This window comes from Saccharomyces mikatae (assembly GCF_947241705.1).
Source record: "Saccharomyces mikatae IFO 1815 strain IFO1815 genome assembly, chromosome: 11".
NCBI classification, from domain to species: Eukaryota; Fungi; Ascomycota; class Saccharomycetes; order Saccharomycetales; family Saccharomycetaceae; genus Saccharomyces; species Saccharomyces mikatae.
The window spans coordinates 324,191-341,421 of record NC_079266.1 but is presented as its reverse complement, the minus strand read 5'-3'; the positions used below and the strand labels follow the sequence as shown (position 1 = coordinate 341,421).

At 38.0% G+C, this 17,231-nt stretch overlaps 9 protein-coding genes across 9 annotated transcripts; 6 read left to right on the top strand and 3 right to left on the bottom strand.

Annotated features, from left to right (window-relative positions):
• Positions 1-246: 246 nt before the first annotated feature.
• DEF1 (DNA damage-responsive RNA polymerase-degradation factor DEF1) lies at positions 247-2,484 on the top strand (the record flags this gene model as incomplete). Its single annotated transcript, XM_056223850.1, has 1 exon — positions 247-2,484. One exon carries the CDS (start codon positions 247-249, stop codon positions 2,482-2,484), a length of 2,238 nt encoding a protein of 745 aa, XP_056077827.1.
• A 373-nt stretch (positions 2,485-2,857) lies between these two features.
• Positions 2,858-3,694, top strand: OAR1 (3-oxoacyl-[acyl-carrier-protein] reductase (NADPH); the record flags this gene model as incomplete). Its single annotated transcript, XM_056223849.1, has 1 exon — positions 2,858-3,694. One exon carries the CDS (start codon positions 2,858-2,860, stop codon positions 3,692-3,694), a length of 837 nt encoding a protein of 278 aa, XP_056077826.1.
• A 430-nt stretch (positions 3,695-4,124) lies between these two features.
• On the top strand, positions 4,125-4,628 carry TMA19 (Tma19p; the record flags this gene model as incomplete). Its single annotated transcript, XM_056223848.1, has 1 exon — positions 4,125-4,628. The coding sequence occupies one exon, from the start codon at positions 4,125-4,127 to the stop codon at positions 4,626-4,628; it is 504 nt and encodes a 167-aa protein (XP_056077825.1).
• Positions 4,629-5,058: 430 nt separating this feature from the next.
• NUP120 (Nup120p) lies at positions 5,059-8,172 on the top strand (the record flags this gene model as incomplete). The annotated part of the gene is made up of 1 exon (XM_056223847.1): positions 5,059-8,172. The coding sequence occupies one exon, from the start codon at positions 5,059-5,061 to the stop codon at positions 8,170-8,172; it is 3,114 nt and encodes a 1,037-aa protein (XP_056077824.1).
• A 342-nt stretch (positions 8,173-8,514) lies between these two features.
• On the bottom strand, positions 8,515-8,883 carry TOA2 (transcription initiation factor IIA subunit gamma; the record flags this gene model as incomplete). The annotated part of the gene is made up of 1 exon (XM_056223846.1): positions 8,515-8,883. One exon carries the CDS (start codon positions 8,881-8,883, stop codon positions 8,515-8,517), a length of 369 nt encoding a protein of 122 aa, XP_056077823.1.
• Positions 8,884-9,586: 703 nt separating this feature from the next.
• On the top strand, positions 9,587-10,912 carry MPE1 (cleavage polyadenylation factor subunit MPE1; the record flags this gene model as incomplete). Its single annotated transcript, XM_056223845.1, has 1 exon — positions 9,587-10,912. The coding sequence occupies one exon, from the start codon at positions 9,587-9,589 to the stop codon at positions 10,910-10,912; it is 1,326 nt and encodes a 441-aa protein (XP_056077822.1).
• Positions 10,913-11,552: 640 nt separating this feature from the next.
• Positions 11,553-12,632, top strand: FBA1 (fructose-bisphosphate aldolase FBA1; the record flags this gene model as incomplete). The annotated part of the gene is made up of 1 exon (XM_056223844.1): positions 11,553-12,632. One exon carries the CDS (start codon positions 11,553-11,555, stop codon positions 12,630-12,632), a length of 1,080 nt encoding a protein of 359 aa, XP_056077821.1.
• A 334-nt stretch (positions 12,633-12,966) lies between these two features.
• BLI1 (Bli1p) lies at positions 12,967-13,308 on the bottom strand (the record flags this gene model as incomplete). Its single annotated transcript, XM_056223843.1, has 1 exon — positions 12,967-13,308. The coding sequence occupies one exon, from the start codon at positions 13,306-13,308 to the stop codon at positions 12,967-12,969; it is 342 nt and encodes a 113-aa protein (XP_056077820.1).
• A 616-nt stretch (positions 13,309-13,924) lies between these two features.
• MSN4 (stress-responsive transcriptional activator MSN4) lies at positions 13,925-15,850 on the bottom strand (the record flags this gene model as incomplete). Its single annotated transcript, XM_056223841.1, has 1 exon — positions 13,925-15,850. One exon carries the CDS (start codon positions 15,848-15,850, stop codon positions 13,925-13,927), a length of 1,926 nt encoding a protein of 641 aa, XP_056077819.1.
• Between the last annotated feature and the right edge of the window lie 1,381 nt (positions 15,851-17,231).

Genomic DNA, 17,231 nt, shown 5'->3' with positions numbered 1-17,231 from the left:
AAACAGTGGCAGGAAAAGGAAAAATTTTCGTTCTCTCCAATATAAACGTTCCACTCCTTTTCCTAACTTTAGAACATATTTACAGTTATCTTATATTATTTTTTCTCTCTATACTCTTTCGATCCTTTAGATCTAAAAGAAGAAACTCTTACCAATTACCCCAAAAAATTACCATCTCAAAGTACTTACATATTTATTTTTGTTTGGTCGTTTTCTCAATATAATCTACATCATCATATATATATAATGTCTACACAATTTAGGAAGTCAAATCATAATAGTCATAGTAGTAAAAAACTGAATCCTGCGCTAAAGTCCAAAATAGACACGCTTACAGAATTGTTCCCTGACTGGACGAGTGATGATTTAATTGATATAGTTCAAGAATATGATGATTTGGAAACTATAATTGATAAAATTACTTCCGGCGCAGTGACAAAATGGGATGAAGTAAAGAAGCCTGCTAAGAAGGAAAAATATGAAAAGAAGGAACAACAACACTCATATGTTCCTCAGCAACATTTGCCAAACCCTGAAGACGATATTACATACAAGAGTTCTAATAATAGCAATTCTTTTACTTCTACAAAGCATAACACCAATAACAACTATACTCAAGGCAGAAATAAGAAGAAGGTACAAACACCACGAGCTCATACAACTGGAAAACATGTCAACATAGACAAGGGAAAGCATATTCCATCTAAGCCCGTTTCAAATACTACATCGTGGGCAGCAGCCGTTTCCGTAGATACTAAACAAGACGTTCCTCAAGATTCCAATAATAATGATGATTATGATGAAGGATTAGAAGAACAAGAGCAAGAGCAAGAAAAAATTCAAGAAAAGGAACAATTAGAAGAACAGCAACAAGAACAAGAACAAAGTACCAAGGAAGAACAAAAAAACACAGAACAACCTTCCTTGCTTTCGAAGAAAACTTCCAAAACCTCTGCTTCCCAACCAAAGAAAATGTCATGGGCTGCCATTGCTACGCCAAAACCAAAAACTGTTAAAAAGACTGAATCTCCTCTTGAAAACGTTGATGAGTTGAAGAAAGAACTAAGTGAGATTAAGAAGGATGACCAAACGTTGGAAACTAGTGGAGAACAAAGTAATGAACAAGATATCGAAGAGGTGGTAGAAGTTGTGGAAATTGAGGAAAGTGAAGAAAGAGCCCCTGAAGTGGATGAAGAAGAAGTCGAAGAAGAGGCAGAAGAAAATGAACAAGAAAGGGAAGAGGAAGGTGACGTAGAGGAACAAGAGCAAGAACAAGATAAGATTTCTTCTCCAGAAGAAGAAGTCGCAGTTGTCGAAGAAAGAGTTGAAATTAGTGCTGTTATTTCAGAACCTTCAGCAGATCAGGTTAACACTGTTTCCCAATCACAACAACAGCAACAGCAACAACAACAACCTCAACAGCAGCAACAGCCTCAACAACCTCAACAACCTCAACAACAGCAACAACCTCAACAACAACAACAACAGCAACAACCTCAACAACAACAACAACAGCAACAACCTCAACAACCCCAACAACAAGAACAACAACAGCAACAACAGCCTGTACAAGGTCAAGCTCAAGAAGAACAATTGTCTCAGAACTACTACTCTCAACAGCAACAACAACAATATGCTCAGCAACAGCATCAATTGCAACAGCAGTACTTATCTCAACAACAACAATACGCTCAGCAACAACAACAGCATCCACAACCCCAATCACAACAACCTCAATCACAACAAAGCCCACAAAGCCAAAAACAAGGGAACAACGTGGCTGCCCAACAGTACTACATGTACCAGAACCAGTTTCCTGGATATTCTTATCCAGGTATGTTTGATTCTCAGGGATATGCTTACGGTCAACAATACCAGCAAATTGCTCAAAACAACGCTCAATCAAACGGTAACACTAACCAGTATAATTTCCAACAAGGTTACGGTCAAGCAGCCGGTAACACTGCCACTGCCGCTAATTTGACTACCGCAGCAGCTGCCACAGCTTCTCCAGCTACAGCTCACGCCCAACCTCAACAGCAGCAACCATACGGTGGCTCATTCATGCCATACTATGCTCACTTCTATCAACAATCATTCCCATACGGTCAACCACAATATGGTGTAGCTGGTCAATATCCATATCAATTACCCAAAAACAATTACAATTATTATCAAACTCAGAACGGCCAGGAACAACAAAGTCCAAACCAAGCTGTTGGTCAACATGCCGAAGATTCACAACAAAAACAATCACAACAATCACAACAACAGCAATCTCAAGGCCAACCTCAACCAGAAGCTCAGATGCAAAATGGCCAACCTGTTAACCCACAACAACAAATGCAATTTCAACAATATTATCAATTTCAACAACAACAGCAACAGGCTGCTGCTGCTGCTGCTGCTGCTGCACAACAAGGTGTACCATACGGTTACAACGGTTATGATTACAATTCTAAGAACTCAAGAGGCTTCTATTAATTAGGGAGAAGTAGAACCTTCAATATAAAGAACAAAATGGTGGATAAAATACAATGAAAAATAAGTATACATTTCTATTACTACTATTATGTTTCACTTTCTTTAGTGTTTGGGCAAGGATCCTGTATCCTTTTGATGATGTCATATATCATTTAAATTTTGCATATATATATACGTACGTAAATAATAAAAGGTATATATATGTTTGTGTTATCTACCTAATTAGCTTTGTCGTTTATTTTCGGGGTCTGAAATCGACAGTTTTCCTTCTAACATTGTGTTCAAACTTCCTGCGGTGATTTTATACGCCTCTGGACAATAAGATACACACAGGTCTATTATTACAGATGACGGCGGAAGAAAAAGGCTGAGAATGCATTATTTACCGGTTGCGATAGTAACAGGTGCCACTAGGGGTATAGGGAAAGCAATATCTCAGAAATTGCTCCAGAAAGGTTTAAGTTGCATTATGCTGGGATCCACTAAAGAGAGTATAAAGTATGTCGCAATGGATAAGGACTATTCACAATCAAAATCTTTATATCAGCGACACTGTGCAATGGCAATCGATTTCAAAAAATGGCCTCACTGGCTTGACTGTGAGACATATGACGGTATCGAGTACTTCAAAAATAAACCGCCTTTGAAACAGAAATATCATACAGTGTTTGACCCATGTGACAAGTGGTCAACTAATGAGCTTTATTATTATGTAAACTTACTGATCAATTGCGCTGGGTTGACACAAGAATCATTAAGTGTAAGAACCACTGCTTCCCAAATGCAAGATATAATGAATGTTAACTTCATGAGTCCTGTGACAATGACAAATATCTGCATAAAACAGATGATGAAGTCTCAAAGAAGGAGGCCAGAACTTTCTAATGAATCTGCTCAACTCACCATCATAAATATTTCGTCAATCTTACATTCCGGGGAAATGAAAGTTCCAGGTACATCTGTTTACTCGGCCTCTAAAGCCGCATTGTCTCGATTCACAGAAGTTTTAGCTAGAGAAATGGAACCAAGAGGTGTTCGTTGTTTCGCGGTATCTCCAGGCCTGGTCAAGGGTACCGATATGATTCAGAATTTGCCAGTGTCATCTAAAGAAGTACTGGAGACCGCCATTGGCACAAACGAACTCAGCACACCTGCCGAGGTGGCACAGGAGGTTTGGTCTCTATATAATAATACTAAGATGCACAAGTAATAGTAGACCCGCACTGCATAATTGCTTTGCTTTAGTTTATCGTGTACTGTGTGTTCAAACGATGAGCTTAATCGATGCATTTTTCAATCACGTTTCTTTTTCTGGAGGATTTTTTTCGCTATGAAGAAAATTTTTCCCGTACTTTTCAGAAGCAAAACTCATCGATTTTTCGCACTCATTTTTCGTAAAATTAGTGTATTCTCTAATTTTTTTTTTCATTGGTTTTTTTTTTTTTCACTTTTTTTTCTTTCTTTTTAGTATATTTATAAGGAGAAGTATTTCTTTCAATTGGAACTTGAGAAAAAATTTCATTCTAAACGTTTAGAATTTTATTATTCTGGTTACTTTCAGTTTCTCCTTCACTGGTTTTTTTTGTTTTGGTACCTTAGTTGCGGCTAGCAGATTATCACAAAACATACTATAGACAAATATGATTATTTACAAGGATATCTTTTCTAACGACGAATTGTTGTCTGATGCCTACGATGCTAAGTTAGTTGATGATGTTATCTACGAAGCTGACTGTGCTATGGTTAATGTTGGGGGTGACAACATCGATATTGGTGCTAACCCATCTGCCGAAGGTGCTGATGACGATGTTGAAGAAGGTGCTGAAATGGTCAACAACGTTGTTCACTCTTTCCGTCTACAACAAACTGCTTTTGACAAAAAGTCCTTCTTGACCTACATTAAAGGTTACATGAAGGCTGTTAAAGCTAAGTTGCAAGAAACCAACCCAGACGAAGTCCCTAAGTTTGAAAAAGGTGCTCAAACTTACGTCAAGAAGGTTATTGGTTCTTTCAAGGACTGGGAATTTTTCACTGGTGAATCCATGGACCCAGATGCCATGGTCGTCATGTTGAACTACCGTGAAGATGGTACCACTCCATTTGTTGCTATTTGGAAGCACGGTATTGTGGAAGAAAAGATCTAAGTCCAACGAAATTGGAAAAATTATTTCGTATTTTGTGTTTGAATCTGAGAGTAGGACTCCCCTTTATCCCTCATTTTTAATGTATATGTAACTTCTCTCTCTTTTTTCTCTGCATCAATTTTTTAGCTTCTATTCTTTGATTCTATAGGTATCTTAACCTCCTAATTACTTTTTAATATGCGTTAGGATGTTTTCAATTATTCTATTATTATACTGTGACACGTTGATTAGTAGTCTTGAATATAGCTTTTTACTTCGGGTTTTATTTCCCTTACCCTACATAACGTTTTTTTCTCTTCAACTAAGTGAAAAAAAAAAAATGAATTTAAATAGTATGGGAGTTGGAAAGCAGATTATAATTTACGAAGTATAAAGCTTATAAGCGCTTTAAACAAGAGATTGAAATTTACTCACACACAATTAACCTAGTATGGCATGTCTCTCAAGAATTGATGCAAATTTGCTCCAATATTATGAAAAAGCCGAACCCAGTAATACCGTTCATTTATACGTCAGTGATAACGGTGATAGTAACGAACTGAAAGGCGGATATATACCAGCTTCTGCACCACTTCCAAAATCCTGTGGAAGCGAATATTCTAATTGTCTACTCCTAAGTAACTCTGAATATATTTGTTACCATCTTTCCTCGGGATCAACGTTGTTGACGTTTTATCCTTTGAGTGACGCATATCATGGGAAAACGACTAAAATACATTTGCCAAATGCCTCTATGAATCAGAGACATACCTTAACCATACAAGAGGTGCAACAGCAATTGCTGGTTAACATTATTTTGAGTGATGGTTCACTTTTGACGTTACGATTACCACTTAGTTTCCTGTTTTCATCCGATGACACCCTCAACGGAGAGTGGTTTCATATCCAAAATCCCTATGATTTCACAGTTAGAGTTCCTCATTTCCTCTATTTTGTATCGTCCAAGTTTTCAGTTGTGTTTTTAGAAGATGGTGGTCTGTTGGGTTTGAAGAAAAGCGATGATTTACATTACGAGCCTTTACTATTCAATGATAATTCATATTTAAAAAGTTTAACAAGATTCTTTTCCAGAAATCCTAGATCTGATTATGATAGCGTAATTAGTTGCAAAATATTTCACGAGAGATACCTGATTGTTTTGACTCAAAATTGCCATTTGAAAATTTGGGATTTAGCAACATTTACTCTAATACAAGATTATGATATAGTTTCACGACCAGGTTCAGATTTGAGCCATTTCAGGAAGGTAGAATCTGTAGGGGAGTATCTTTCCCTGTACAATAATACATTGGTTATACTTTTACCCTTAGATAACGGGCTCTTTCAAATAGGCACTTTATTAGTTGATTCAAATGGTATGTTGACTTATACTTTCCAAAATAATATTCCAACTAATCTTTCCGCTTCTGCCATTTGGTCGATTGTGGATCTGATTCTAACGAGACCATTGGAGTTAAATGTCGAAGCCTGTTATTTAAATATGATTGTTTTGTGGAAGAGTGGTACTGCCAGCAAATTACAGATACTAAATATAAAAGATGAAAGTTTCAAAAACTATGAATGGATAGAATCTGTCAATAAATCTTTAGTGGATCTACAATCCGAACATGATTTGGATATCGTTACAAAGACCGGAGATACTGAAAGAGGATTCTGTAATCTTAAGTCAAGATACGGCGCCCAGATTTTTGAACGTGCACAACAAATACTAAGTGAAAATAAGATCATCATGGCTCATGACGAAGATGAGGAATATTTGGCTAACCTAGAAACAATATTGAGAGATGTGAAAACAGCTTTCAATGAAGCCTCTTCTATAACAATTTATGGTGATGAAATGATTCTCGTTAACTGTTGCCAACCTTATAATCATTCCCTTTACAAACTTAATACTACAGTAGAAAACTGGTTTTATAACATGCATTCTGAAACTGAAGGTTCCGAATTGTTCAAATACTTAAAGACTTTGAATGGATTTGCTTCTACTTTGTCAAATGATGTTCTTAGGTCACTTTCTAAGAAATTCCTTGATATGATAACAGGGGAGTTACCTGATTCTATGACCACTGCAGAAAAATTTACAGACGTTTTCAAAAACTGTTTGGAAAACCAATTTGAAATCACGAATCTAAAGATTCTCTTTGATGAACTAAGCTCTCTCGATGTCATAGTTGTTTTGAATGATCTAATCAATAACCAAATGAAGCCCGGTATTTTTTCAAAGAAGGATTTCATTTCCTCAATCAAGTTTGATGGTTTTACCACTATGATTTCGCTAGAGTCTCTTCATCAATTACTCTCCATACATTATCGTATTACGTTACAAGTATTGTTAACATTCGCTCTGTTAGATGTTGATATCAAAGTTTTTGGACAACATATATCCACGTTATTGGATTTGCATTATAAGCAATCTTTATTGCTGAACCTATATAGACAAGACAAGTCTCTCTTGGCCGAAATTCTTCTCAAGAACTCTTCTGAATACTCCTACGGCGTTAGATTTTTTAACTACGGCCAACTTATTGCCTATATCGATTCTTTGAACTCTGATGTCTACAACGCGCCCGCTAATGAGAACTCATTCTTTATGGCATTTTTCCAATCGTATGTTATTGAAGATTCCTTGCATAAGAATACAAAAACGTTTCTGGAGAACGTTGAGCGTCCGTTTTACCTACGTCACAATGAAGTGCAAGAATTTATGTTTGCTATGTCATTATTCAGTTGTGCTAAATTTGATCAATCTTATGAGATATTTCAGTTGCACGATTATCCGGAAGCTATCAATGACTTATTGCCAACGTTTTTAGAGGATCTTAAGAGTGAAAATTACCACGGTGATAGTATATGGAAAGATCTTTTGCGCACTTTTGCAGTTCCATATAGACATTCTGCATTCTACTATCAATTATCCATGTTATTTGATAGAAACAACAGTCAGGAGTTTGCTTTGAAATGTATATCTAAGTCAGCAGAATATTCACTGAAAGAAATTCAAGTTGAGGAACCGCAAGACTTTAAAGAAAGGCAGCATATTCATTATTTAAATCTTTTAATCCATTTCAGGATGTTTGAAGAAGCTTTGGATATTTTGAGGTTGGGCCATGAGTGTCTTTCCGAAACAATAAGAAAGAATTTTTTCCAGTTATTATTACAGAAAGATGTGTATTCGCAAGATTTTTTTAGTACACTTTTACGCTTGTCCAACGCTCATTCGAATAATGGCAAATTATATCTTGGTACAGTAGATATCGAAATAGTGGATGGCATCTTGTCACAAAATTTATGGGGTGGCAACTGGGAGGGTTTTAAAAAGCTATACTCTTTTAGAATGTTGAATAAAAGTGAGAGGTCTGCTGCGGAAGTATTGTACCAGTATATATTAATGCATTCCAATCCTAACGTTATTCAGAAGAAAAGGTGTTACCTGATGATCATTAATGTTCTATCTAGCTTTGATAGTACATATGACCAGTGGATCTTAAACGATAGCAGAGTGGTAACTCTAACTGATTTGAGGAATGAATTACGGAGTCTATAGGAAGTTGTTTTACAGCTGCGAACCAGTACTTTATTGCTCTGAGTTGAATAATTTCAGACGAAAATACTAGTTCTTCAATCTTCTGTTGAAACCCTTCAGAGTTTCTTTTTTTAGGTAGGAAAGATTAAGATTAGAACTATTACTACATAAATGTACAGATAGGAAGAAAATAAAAATAAAAAATAAAAGTATCAAAGGATCCCTGATATAAAGAATACAAAAACATTATTTCATGACACTGTCTTTTGGCGCCTATTTCAAAGACGTTGAAAGGGGGAGAATAAATAGAGAACAGTCAATGCTTGTTGGTCAACAGAGCATCCAGACATATAGAAAAGTTACCTATTCGCTCTTTTTTGAGTTACATGCCACAATCCTCAATTTATCTACGGAAATTACACTTTGGCTATCTCCAGAACCGCTCTGGGAAGCATCGTGGTGGCTGTCCTCAACAGTAACCTGACAATTCTTTACGATGAAAGTCCAAACATCATCACAGAAACCATACGTATCCAGATTACCTTTCACGGTCAGTTTTGATTGGGTATTTTCTTTTAAAGTTTCTGCAACAACTTTGTCAAACGTCTCTAAAACACGCATAGCCAACGAAGCTTCTATTCTTCCATCACTAATTAGAGTGTCGAGGGCGTCCACCAAACTATTCCCTATAGTACTTCTACGATATAACTCGTAATACCCAGGTACTGCCATCTATTAATATTGTTATCTTCGGTAGCTTCTATTCTCATGTCAAACTATATAATGCCTCTTCTTTTTATTCCTTATTCGATCGAATATTTCACTGATTACTCAAAGGCGTAAGGAAGCAAACTCTTAGTAGAAGATCTTACCCGGATATAAAATATCGAAGGTGGTATAATAATACGACCCTGACTACTCCATTCTTTTATCTACCATATATTGAAAACGGTATGTGCCATTCAAGATATAATTCTGAGAAATTCACAGAATTAGCGGTTTAGATATTTACAGTTCTCTTTATTATGGCTCTACTTTTTTTATGTTTTTCTTCAATTTGAATTTTTAAGAAAAAGTAGGAATTATTTTTTTAATTTAGATTTATACTGAATATATATTTGACTGACGTCGAATGCACGTTCTCGTAAACAACGCATATAAAAGATAATAGAGCTTCTTTTCTTACCTTGTAACATAGCATTTATTAATATTATATTACCCATCACTGGTTGCGATAACCCTCCTTGTATTATAGTACTGAGCTGTATAAAAGTACAATCCATGCGGGTAATACAGATTGAATGCTAAATTAGTGAGTGATGAAGGATACCAAGTATAATAGTAACGATCGTATTATCGGGGAGGATCGCCAAAAGTACAGTCGAAAGGACACCGATTTTCACATCACATTCACCAAGATTGGAGTTCCAGTAGTATGAGCAGTACTATATTTTACCGCTTCAAATCTCAGCGAAACACATCGAGAATTCTATTCGATGGTACTGGTTTGACAGTGTTTGATTTAAAAAGGGAAATTATACAAGAGAACAAACTAGGCGATGGTACTGATTTCCAATTGAAAGTTTATAACCCGGATACAGAAGAAGAATACGACGATGATGCTTTTGTTATACCTAGGTCTACTAGTGTGATAGTAAAAAGATCTCCCGCAATAAAATCATTCTCTGTACATAGCCGACTTAAAGGGAACGTGGGAGCAGCTGCCCTGGGGAATGCAACAAGGTATGTCACTGGTAGACCGAGAGTGTTACAGAAGAGACAACATACGGCCACAACCACCGCTAACGTTAGTGGTGTAACTGAAGAAGAAAGAATAGCCAGTATGTTCGCTACGCAAGAGAATCAATGGGAACAAACGCAAGAAGAAATGTCTACAGCCACACCTGTTTTTTTTAAGTCACAAACAAATAAGAATTCTGCACAAGAAAACGAAGGCCCTCCGCCCCCAGGTTACATGTGTTATCGTTGTGGGGGAAGAGACCATTGGATTAAGAATTGTCCAACAAACAGCGATCCTAATTTCGAAGGAAAAAGAATAAGAAGAACCACAGGTATTCCGAAGAAGTTCTTAAAATCAATTGAAATAGATCCTGAAACAATGACACCGGAGGAAATGGCCCAACGAAAGATCATGATCACGGACGAGGGTAAATTTGTAGTTCAAGTAGAAGACAAACAATCATGGGAAGACTACCAAAGAAAAAGAGAGAACAGACAAATTGATGGCGACGAAACTGTGTGGAGGAAAGGGCATTTCAATAATTTGCCAGATAATTTGAAATGTCCCTTGACAGAAGGTCTTTTAAGACAGCCCGTAAAGACTAGCAAGTGTTGCAACAAGGACTTTTCGAAAGAAGCGCTGGAAGACGCGCTTGTGGACAGCGATTTTGTGTGCCCCAATTGTGGAACTAGCGATATCCTTCTCGATTCCTTAGTACTTGATGAAGATAAGCAAAAAGAGGTTGAAACCTTTTTAAAGAAGCAGCAAGAAGTGCGCGGCAATTCTAAAGATGGTAATCAACCGGAAGCTAAGAAGATAAAGTTGCTTGACACAGCTAGTACCATTGGCTTGAGCAGTAATACCAATCCGTCTACTTCTGTGAATAATGGTAGTGCTCCAGTGCCACCAGTACCGCTGCCTTTCGGAATGCCTCCTTTTCCCATGTTTCCAATGCCCTTCATGCCACCGGCGCCAAATGTCACAAATTCTCACCAAACCGATGCGAGCCCCAAGAAATGACGATTCTAATTACTTACCTACTTGCCTCACATACGTCACATACGTCGATAGAACTAGTAATAATAATAGTAGTAGCAGCTCGGAAATACGTAACAATAAAATGCACAAATATGTATGGGTGTGTCCGTATAGAGTGCCAATATCTGGATTCCTCTAATTTTTTCTTCTCTTCTCTTCTTTGTCCTTCTTCCAGCCTAGCAGCTGTCGCGGAAGGCGTAGCTTCCTCTTCTTCTTCCGCTTCACCGCGAGTCACGCTGCCTTCAGCATCCTCTCTTTCTACATCTCGCAACTGAGCACTTAATTAGCGGAAAAGCATGAGCTTAGCGTTGTTCCAATAGAGTATTGGATGGTTAATACCATTTGTCTGTTCTCTTCTGACTTTGACTCCTCACAAAAAAAAAGTCTACAATCAACAGATCGTTTCAATTGTGCCCTCACAAAACTTTTTTCCTTCTTCCTCCGCCCACGCTATATTTTATCCCTCATGCTATGTAACGGATTTTCTGCCTTGATTTATTATAAAAAGACAAAGACATAATATTTCTCTAACTCTTTCGATCATTGTTCTCTCTTGCGTTTTAAGTTCTATTCTTAGTTTAGTTTATCGTATATAACCATAAACAAGGAATACATATTCAAAATGGGTGTTGAACAAATTTTAAAGAGAAAGACCGGTGTCATCGTTGGTGAAGATGTCCACAACTTATTCACTTACGCTAAGGAACACAAGTTCGCTATTCCAGCTATTAACGTTACCTCTTCCTCTACTGCCGTCGCTGCTTTAGAAGCTGCTAGAGACAACAAGTCCCCAATCATTTTGCAAACCTCTAACGGTGGTGCCGCTTACTTTGCTGGTAAGGGTATCTCTAACGAAGGTCAAAACGCTTCTATCAAGGGTTCTATTGCTGCTGCCCACTACATCAGATCCATTGCCCCAGCTTACGGTATCCCAGTTGTCTTACACTCTGACCACTGTGCCAAGAAGTTGTTGCCATGGTTCGACGGTATGTTGGAAGCTGATGAAGCTTACTTCAAGGAACATGGTGAACCATTATTCTCTTCTCACATGTTGGATTTGTCTGAAGAAAGTGACGAAGAAAACATTGGTACTTGTGTCAAGTACTTCAAGAGAATGGCCGCTATGGACCAATGGTTAGAAATGGAAATCGGTATTACCGGTGGTGAAGAAGATGGTGTTAACAACGAAAACGCCGACAAGGAAGACTTGTACACCAAGCCAGAACAAGTTTACAACGTCTACAAGGCTTTGCACCCAATCTCTCCAAACTTCTCTATTGCTGCCGCTTTCGGTAACTGTCACGGTTTGTACGCTGGTGACATCGCTTTGAGACCAGAAATCTTGGCTGACCACCAAAAATACACCAAACAACAAACTGGTTCCAAGGAAGACAAGCCATTGTTCTTGGTCTTCCACGGTGGTTCCGGTTCTACCGTCCAAGAATTCCACACTGGTATTGACAACGGTGTTGTCAAGGTCAACTTGGACACTGACTGTCAATACGCTTACTTGACTGGTATCAGAGACTACGTCTTGAACAAGAAGGACTACATAATGTCCCCAGTTGGTAACCCAGAAGGTCCAGAAAAGCCAAACAAGAAGTTCTTCGACCCAAGAGTCTGGGTTAGAGAAGGTGAAAAGACCATGACTGCTAAGATCGCCAAGTCTTTGGAAACTTTCCGTACCACTAACACTTTATAAGTTAATCCAAATTAATTGATATAGTTTTTTAATGAGTATTGAATCTGTTTAGAAATAATGGAAATATTATTTTTATTTATTTATTTTTCTGTCCTTTTGTTTGATGTAAGTCTTAACAACATATGTAGGATTAATGATTTCTGATTACATAAATGTATAAACTTGTATGCCTCTGCTATATTGCAGTAAATCGTCCCTTCAATACAATATCTGCTTGATATGCACCAAGCTGTCATGTCTTTCAACCCCCCCCTCCCCTGTGTAGTTGCGACAAAAGAGGGTCATATACAAAGTTGTATGATAATGCAATTCATGCCCAAATTATTTCGGTTGCTCATTTTGGAGTTCGCGATTGTCTTCTGTTGTTAACAACGGTCTTAATTTTCATTTCATTCTGAAACTCTTCGAATTCTTTGCAAAGTTTTTCATAGTAGTTTACTTTGTCCTCCAACATTTCTAATTTATTATCAATCTCAGTTCTAAGATTTTCCACGTCATCAAGCTCAATATCATCTTTTAATTTAAATCTATTCTCTAGTTCTTCCAACCAGACCTCATTACTTCTTGATTTACTAGTGAAAACTGATACACTTTGAGCGCAATCTAGATCAAAAGATTCCTGCAAAGAATTTAGCAGTTTCTCGATGTCATAATATAACTTGTTTTGTTCTCCCATGACGGTGCACTTTAGAATTAGGGATGCCCAGGTATCGCTACCTTATGCATGTAATGTCGCTTTCTACTTGATCATCATCATCCAAGCTTTTTTCATGCGGTGAAGAAAGACATTGGTTACTAATAGGAGGGTAATAAGAGTAAATCCACTCGACAAGGGACATCGAACAATACACAAAATCTAGATACGTCTACAACGAATACTGATTAAAGTAGCCAAAAAAAAATCCGAATTAATTATTATCAATTTGATATTATATAAAGAAATTAACTATGGATAAAAAGGATGATTAAATACCAAGGATGAAAGGAAATAGTAGAAGTCTATATATCAAAACCAGAATCTGTATAATTTTAGAACCTGCCAAGGAAGAAACAGAAATATACGAAAAAAAAATTAAAGTGATTTTTGGAGAAACATGAAAGTAAAGATTGGAAGAACAACCTTAAAGTATGTTGGGATTTTATCACGAACATATATCATGTTTCATTTCAATCATTAGAATGTATCCGAATGAAATGTCCAATTCACTTTTACTGTAAACCGAGAAAGAAAGAATATTATATCCGAAAAGTAATCTTATCCTGCCTTGCTTTTGTCTTCTTTTGAGTTTTCCTCAAAAATCACCGTGTTTTTTGTGAGTTTTTAGATGTTGCGATAGGTTGTCACTTCTACTGAACTTTTTCTCGCAGAACATACAAGCAAAAGGGCGTTCCGTTGAATGAACCGACCTGATATGCCTTTTCAAGTGCTCACTGCGTCTGAATGCCTTCTCACAATCTTTACACTTGAAAGGTTTATTTTTATCGTAGTTGTTGGGATCAATGGCAGTAATGGATTTCCTTTTCCGAGGCTGAACAGGAACCTTACCACCATTATGAGAAATAGTTGGGCTCAAAGTAATACTTGACGACTTTCTTCTTCTTATGCTTGGGCTTATGGATGTCTGTTTGGGAGGCTGCTGCTGCTGCGGCTGCTGCTGCTGTTGTTGTTGCTGCTGCTGCTGGGTAGCGTGGTGAACTTGATTAGTAGGAAGTGGTTTGAACGAAGGGTTCATAGAGATGTCGTAGCTTTTCCTCTGGAAAGCCGGCGTGGGCGTGATATTATCGACACCAGAGGTTGCTAATTTAGCTGCAGCAGAAGCATTGTCGGATAACATCATAGAAGGTTTAATGAATTTTTGATCCTGATCTGGAGAGCACTTGAGAATATTGAACGGGTCTACGTTATTGTCATATGTCGACATTGCGGCAGCGTCTAAGCTGTTATAATTAAGTGCACTTAAGGCGTTGTCTTCATTTTCTTCTGAAAAGAACGACGTCGAATCAGACAAAGGATTTGTCATTACTGAGTCATTTGAAAAAGATTCGATGTCATGAATCAACGGCAAGGAGGCGCGTTGTTGTCTTGTAGTGGCGCTACTATGGGAAATACGATTTAAAGAAGAGGCAGCGCTTCTTGGTTTAGTAATACTGGAGTCCTTGGAGAAGTCCATACTATAACCGCTCAAAGCTTGAGAAACATCATGGTCTAATAATTTGAAGCTTGGGTAGGAGTTGTTTATGGTTGTGGTTGGTGATATGGTCGATCCGCGTCTTTCTGTAGTAGTAGCGTCCTCAGGTATAATTTGCTGGGTGGATTTCCCATTGCTACTAGATTTATGATTCGAGTTCCAGAATTCTATTGAATGAGAAATTGAATTTCTAGAATCAGTCATGGAAGGAAGGGAGGAAGTAACCACTTCGCTATACCTTCTTACGTCGCGACCAGCGTCCGGCATGAACTTCAATGTTTCTTCCGAGGATACGAAATCCTCTAAGATTGATTGCATGCTGTTTGTGTTATCGTTATTGGTATCGTCTAAATTATAATAATCGTCGTTCAATCCTGTTGAACTGTTGGTATTGTTAGGTAGTTTAGCGTCTAGAAACAGATTAGAATATATAGAAGGTTCTGCCTCAAAAAGATTAGTCTTAGGAGAGGTTGCATGTTGGTGTGGTGATAGTTCCATGTTTTCATTAAACTGGGAATCATTTAGGGAATTGATTGGAGAAAACACCTTCTCTAGCTGTTCCAAGTTCTTCAATTCTTCCTTTAGGGTTTGTGGGGTAGCTACTGAACTGTATACCAGATCTTCACCATTCTTGCCGTTGGAATTAGTGTTTTCCTTCTCAATTTCATTCAAGAACTGCATGTTATTTAAATTCTTCCATTTCCAATTCGTAGCTAAACTGGCAGTATCTTTCAAATTCATCAAACTATTATTAGCCGTGGTATTGCTTGTTGCTGTTAGAATCGGCGTATTCGTAACATCCGTTCTATGAGGAGAATCCATTGAGAATTGACCAAAGGTGTATTCTGGAGAAGATATACTATTATTGACAGAATTGTCATTGGAGGGAGAAGAAGAAGTACCAGAAACGTTAGTTGTAGTCAAGACCGGATCCATCAATTCATTTGACCCGTTCATCATCGACGAATCTTCTTGTATTTTGTTGTTAGTGTGACGAACAAACCTGTTATTAGCTCCAAAGGCTAGCATTATATTGTCCTTAATACGAAGAAAAAAAAACCCGAGTTGATAAAGGTGTTGAGTATCCGAAAAGGAAATGTCACGAGTTAATTTATACTTCTTTTCTCTTTTAGTGTTAATTCTCTAAAAAAAAACGGAAAGAGACGGAAATATTCTTAAACCTGTTTGTCACCTGCGAAAAACATATTACAGAACTTCAGCTGCTCGTTATATATACCAATATAGACAGAAAGAAGATGCATAAAAATTAAAATTTACGTACGTACACGTATATGCTTGTGCATCTGAGAGAACCGTGTACAGCATTGAGAGGGTAGAACCGTCCGCAAATCGGGAACCCAGTAATAGCCATGGTAGCTGTAAGAGATAAGCGACCTTTGTCAAAGGCCTTTGAAAGGGCGGGTTTGGTTTATCCGGAGAATAGCGATGCACAAACCTTATTGCTCAAGAGTCCTAGTTCTAGCTCGGGTTTTCAGGTTCTAAAAATGGCCGGTACGCAGCCGACAGTGAATATTCGTGGGAGAAAGTCGGTTCCTGCAGCCTGACATTGTGCTGGGCGTTCACGGCACTGCGCCTAGAAGCCCTGGCCATCGTCACCACTACCAACCGCTTCGTACAACAGTACAGTCCAGTAGTTAGTTACTGGCCCCACATAACAATAGTGACGGATCCGTCCCCGCGCTCGTACTTTACTGCAAACCCCACCTTTTTCATTTTTTTTTGCGGTTGCCCTCCTCTCGAGAACGGATCTTCGGGCTTCTTTTGCCGCGCTTAAAATCTTCGCGAGCGCGCGGTACTTTCTATATTTTATTTTTATTTTCATTTTTCATTCTCCACCGCTGGCGGAGTAGAGTGATTGTTAGAAGGTCACAGTATTTGGGAAGAAACCCCTCTCCTTTCCTCCTCCCCCCCTCCCCTGATTTCGGAGAACCAGAAAAACCGTCAGGCTTAACCAGTATTCCCTTTTGAGCGATTATTTCGCAAATTTCTCAACTTCTTTGCCTTCAGAGGTCCTATGTGCCTTACATCCTGGTAAATATGCTGCATCTTTGTCAAAATATAGCTCTTTGCGCGCTAGAAGAATATGCTAACAAGTGTTGACCGTAGTAGGCAAGACAGACAGTTCTTTATCAACAGCAATGTGGTTGATTTCACTGCATCCTTATACTGCAAGACGGAATTCTGCAACAATCCTTCATCGTTTGGAGCTTTTAGGTTTTGTAAAGATGATTTTTTAAGGGAGCAGGGTAAAAAAAGTGCTTATCTTTTGTTTTTACCCGAAATAAAACTATCTGCTTTGCTGCTTCTCTCGTCCCACTTTAGTGTAAGCCATGCGTGCAAATGGTACGACATGTACAAAGTCTATCCTTAAAAATTCCGCCATGAAAGC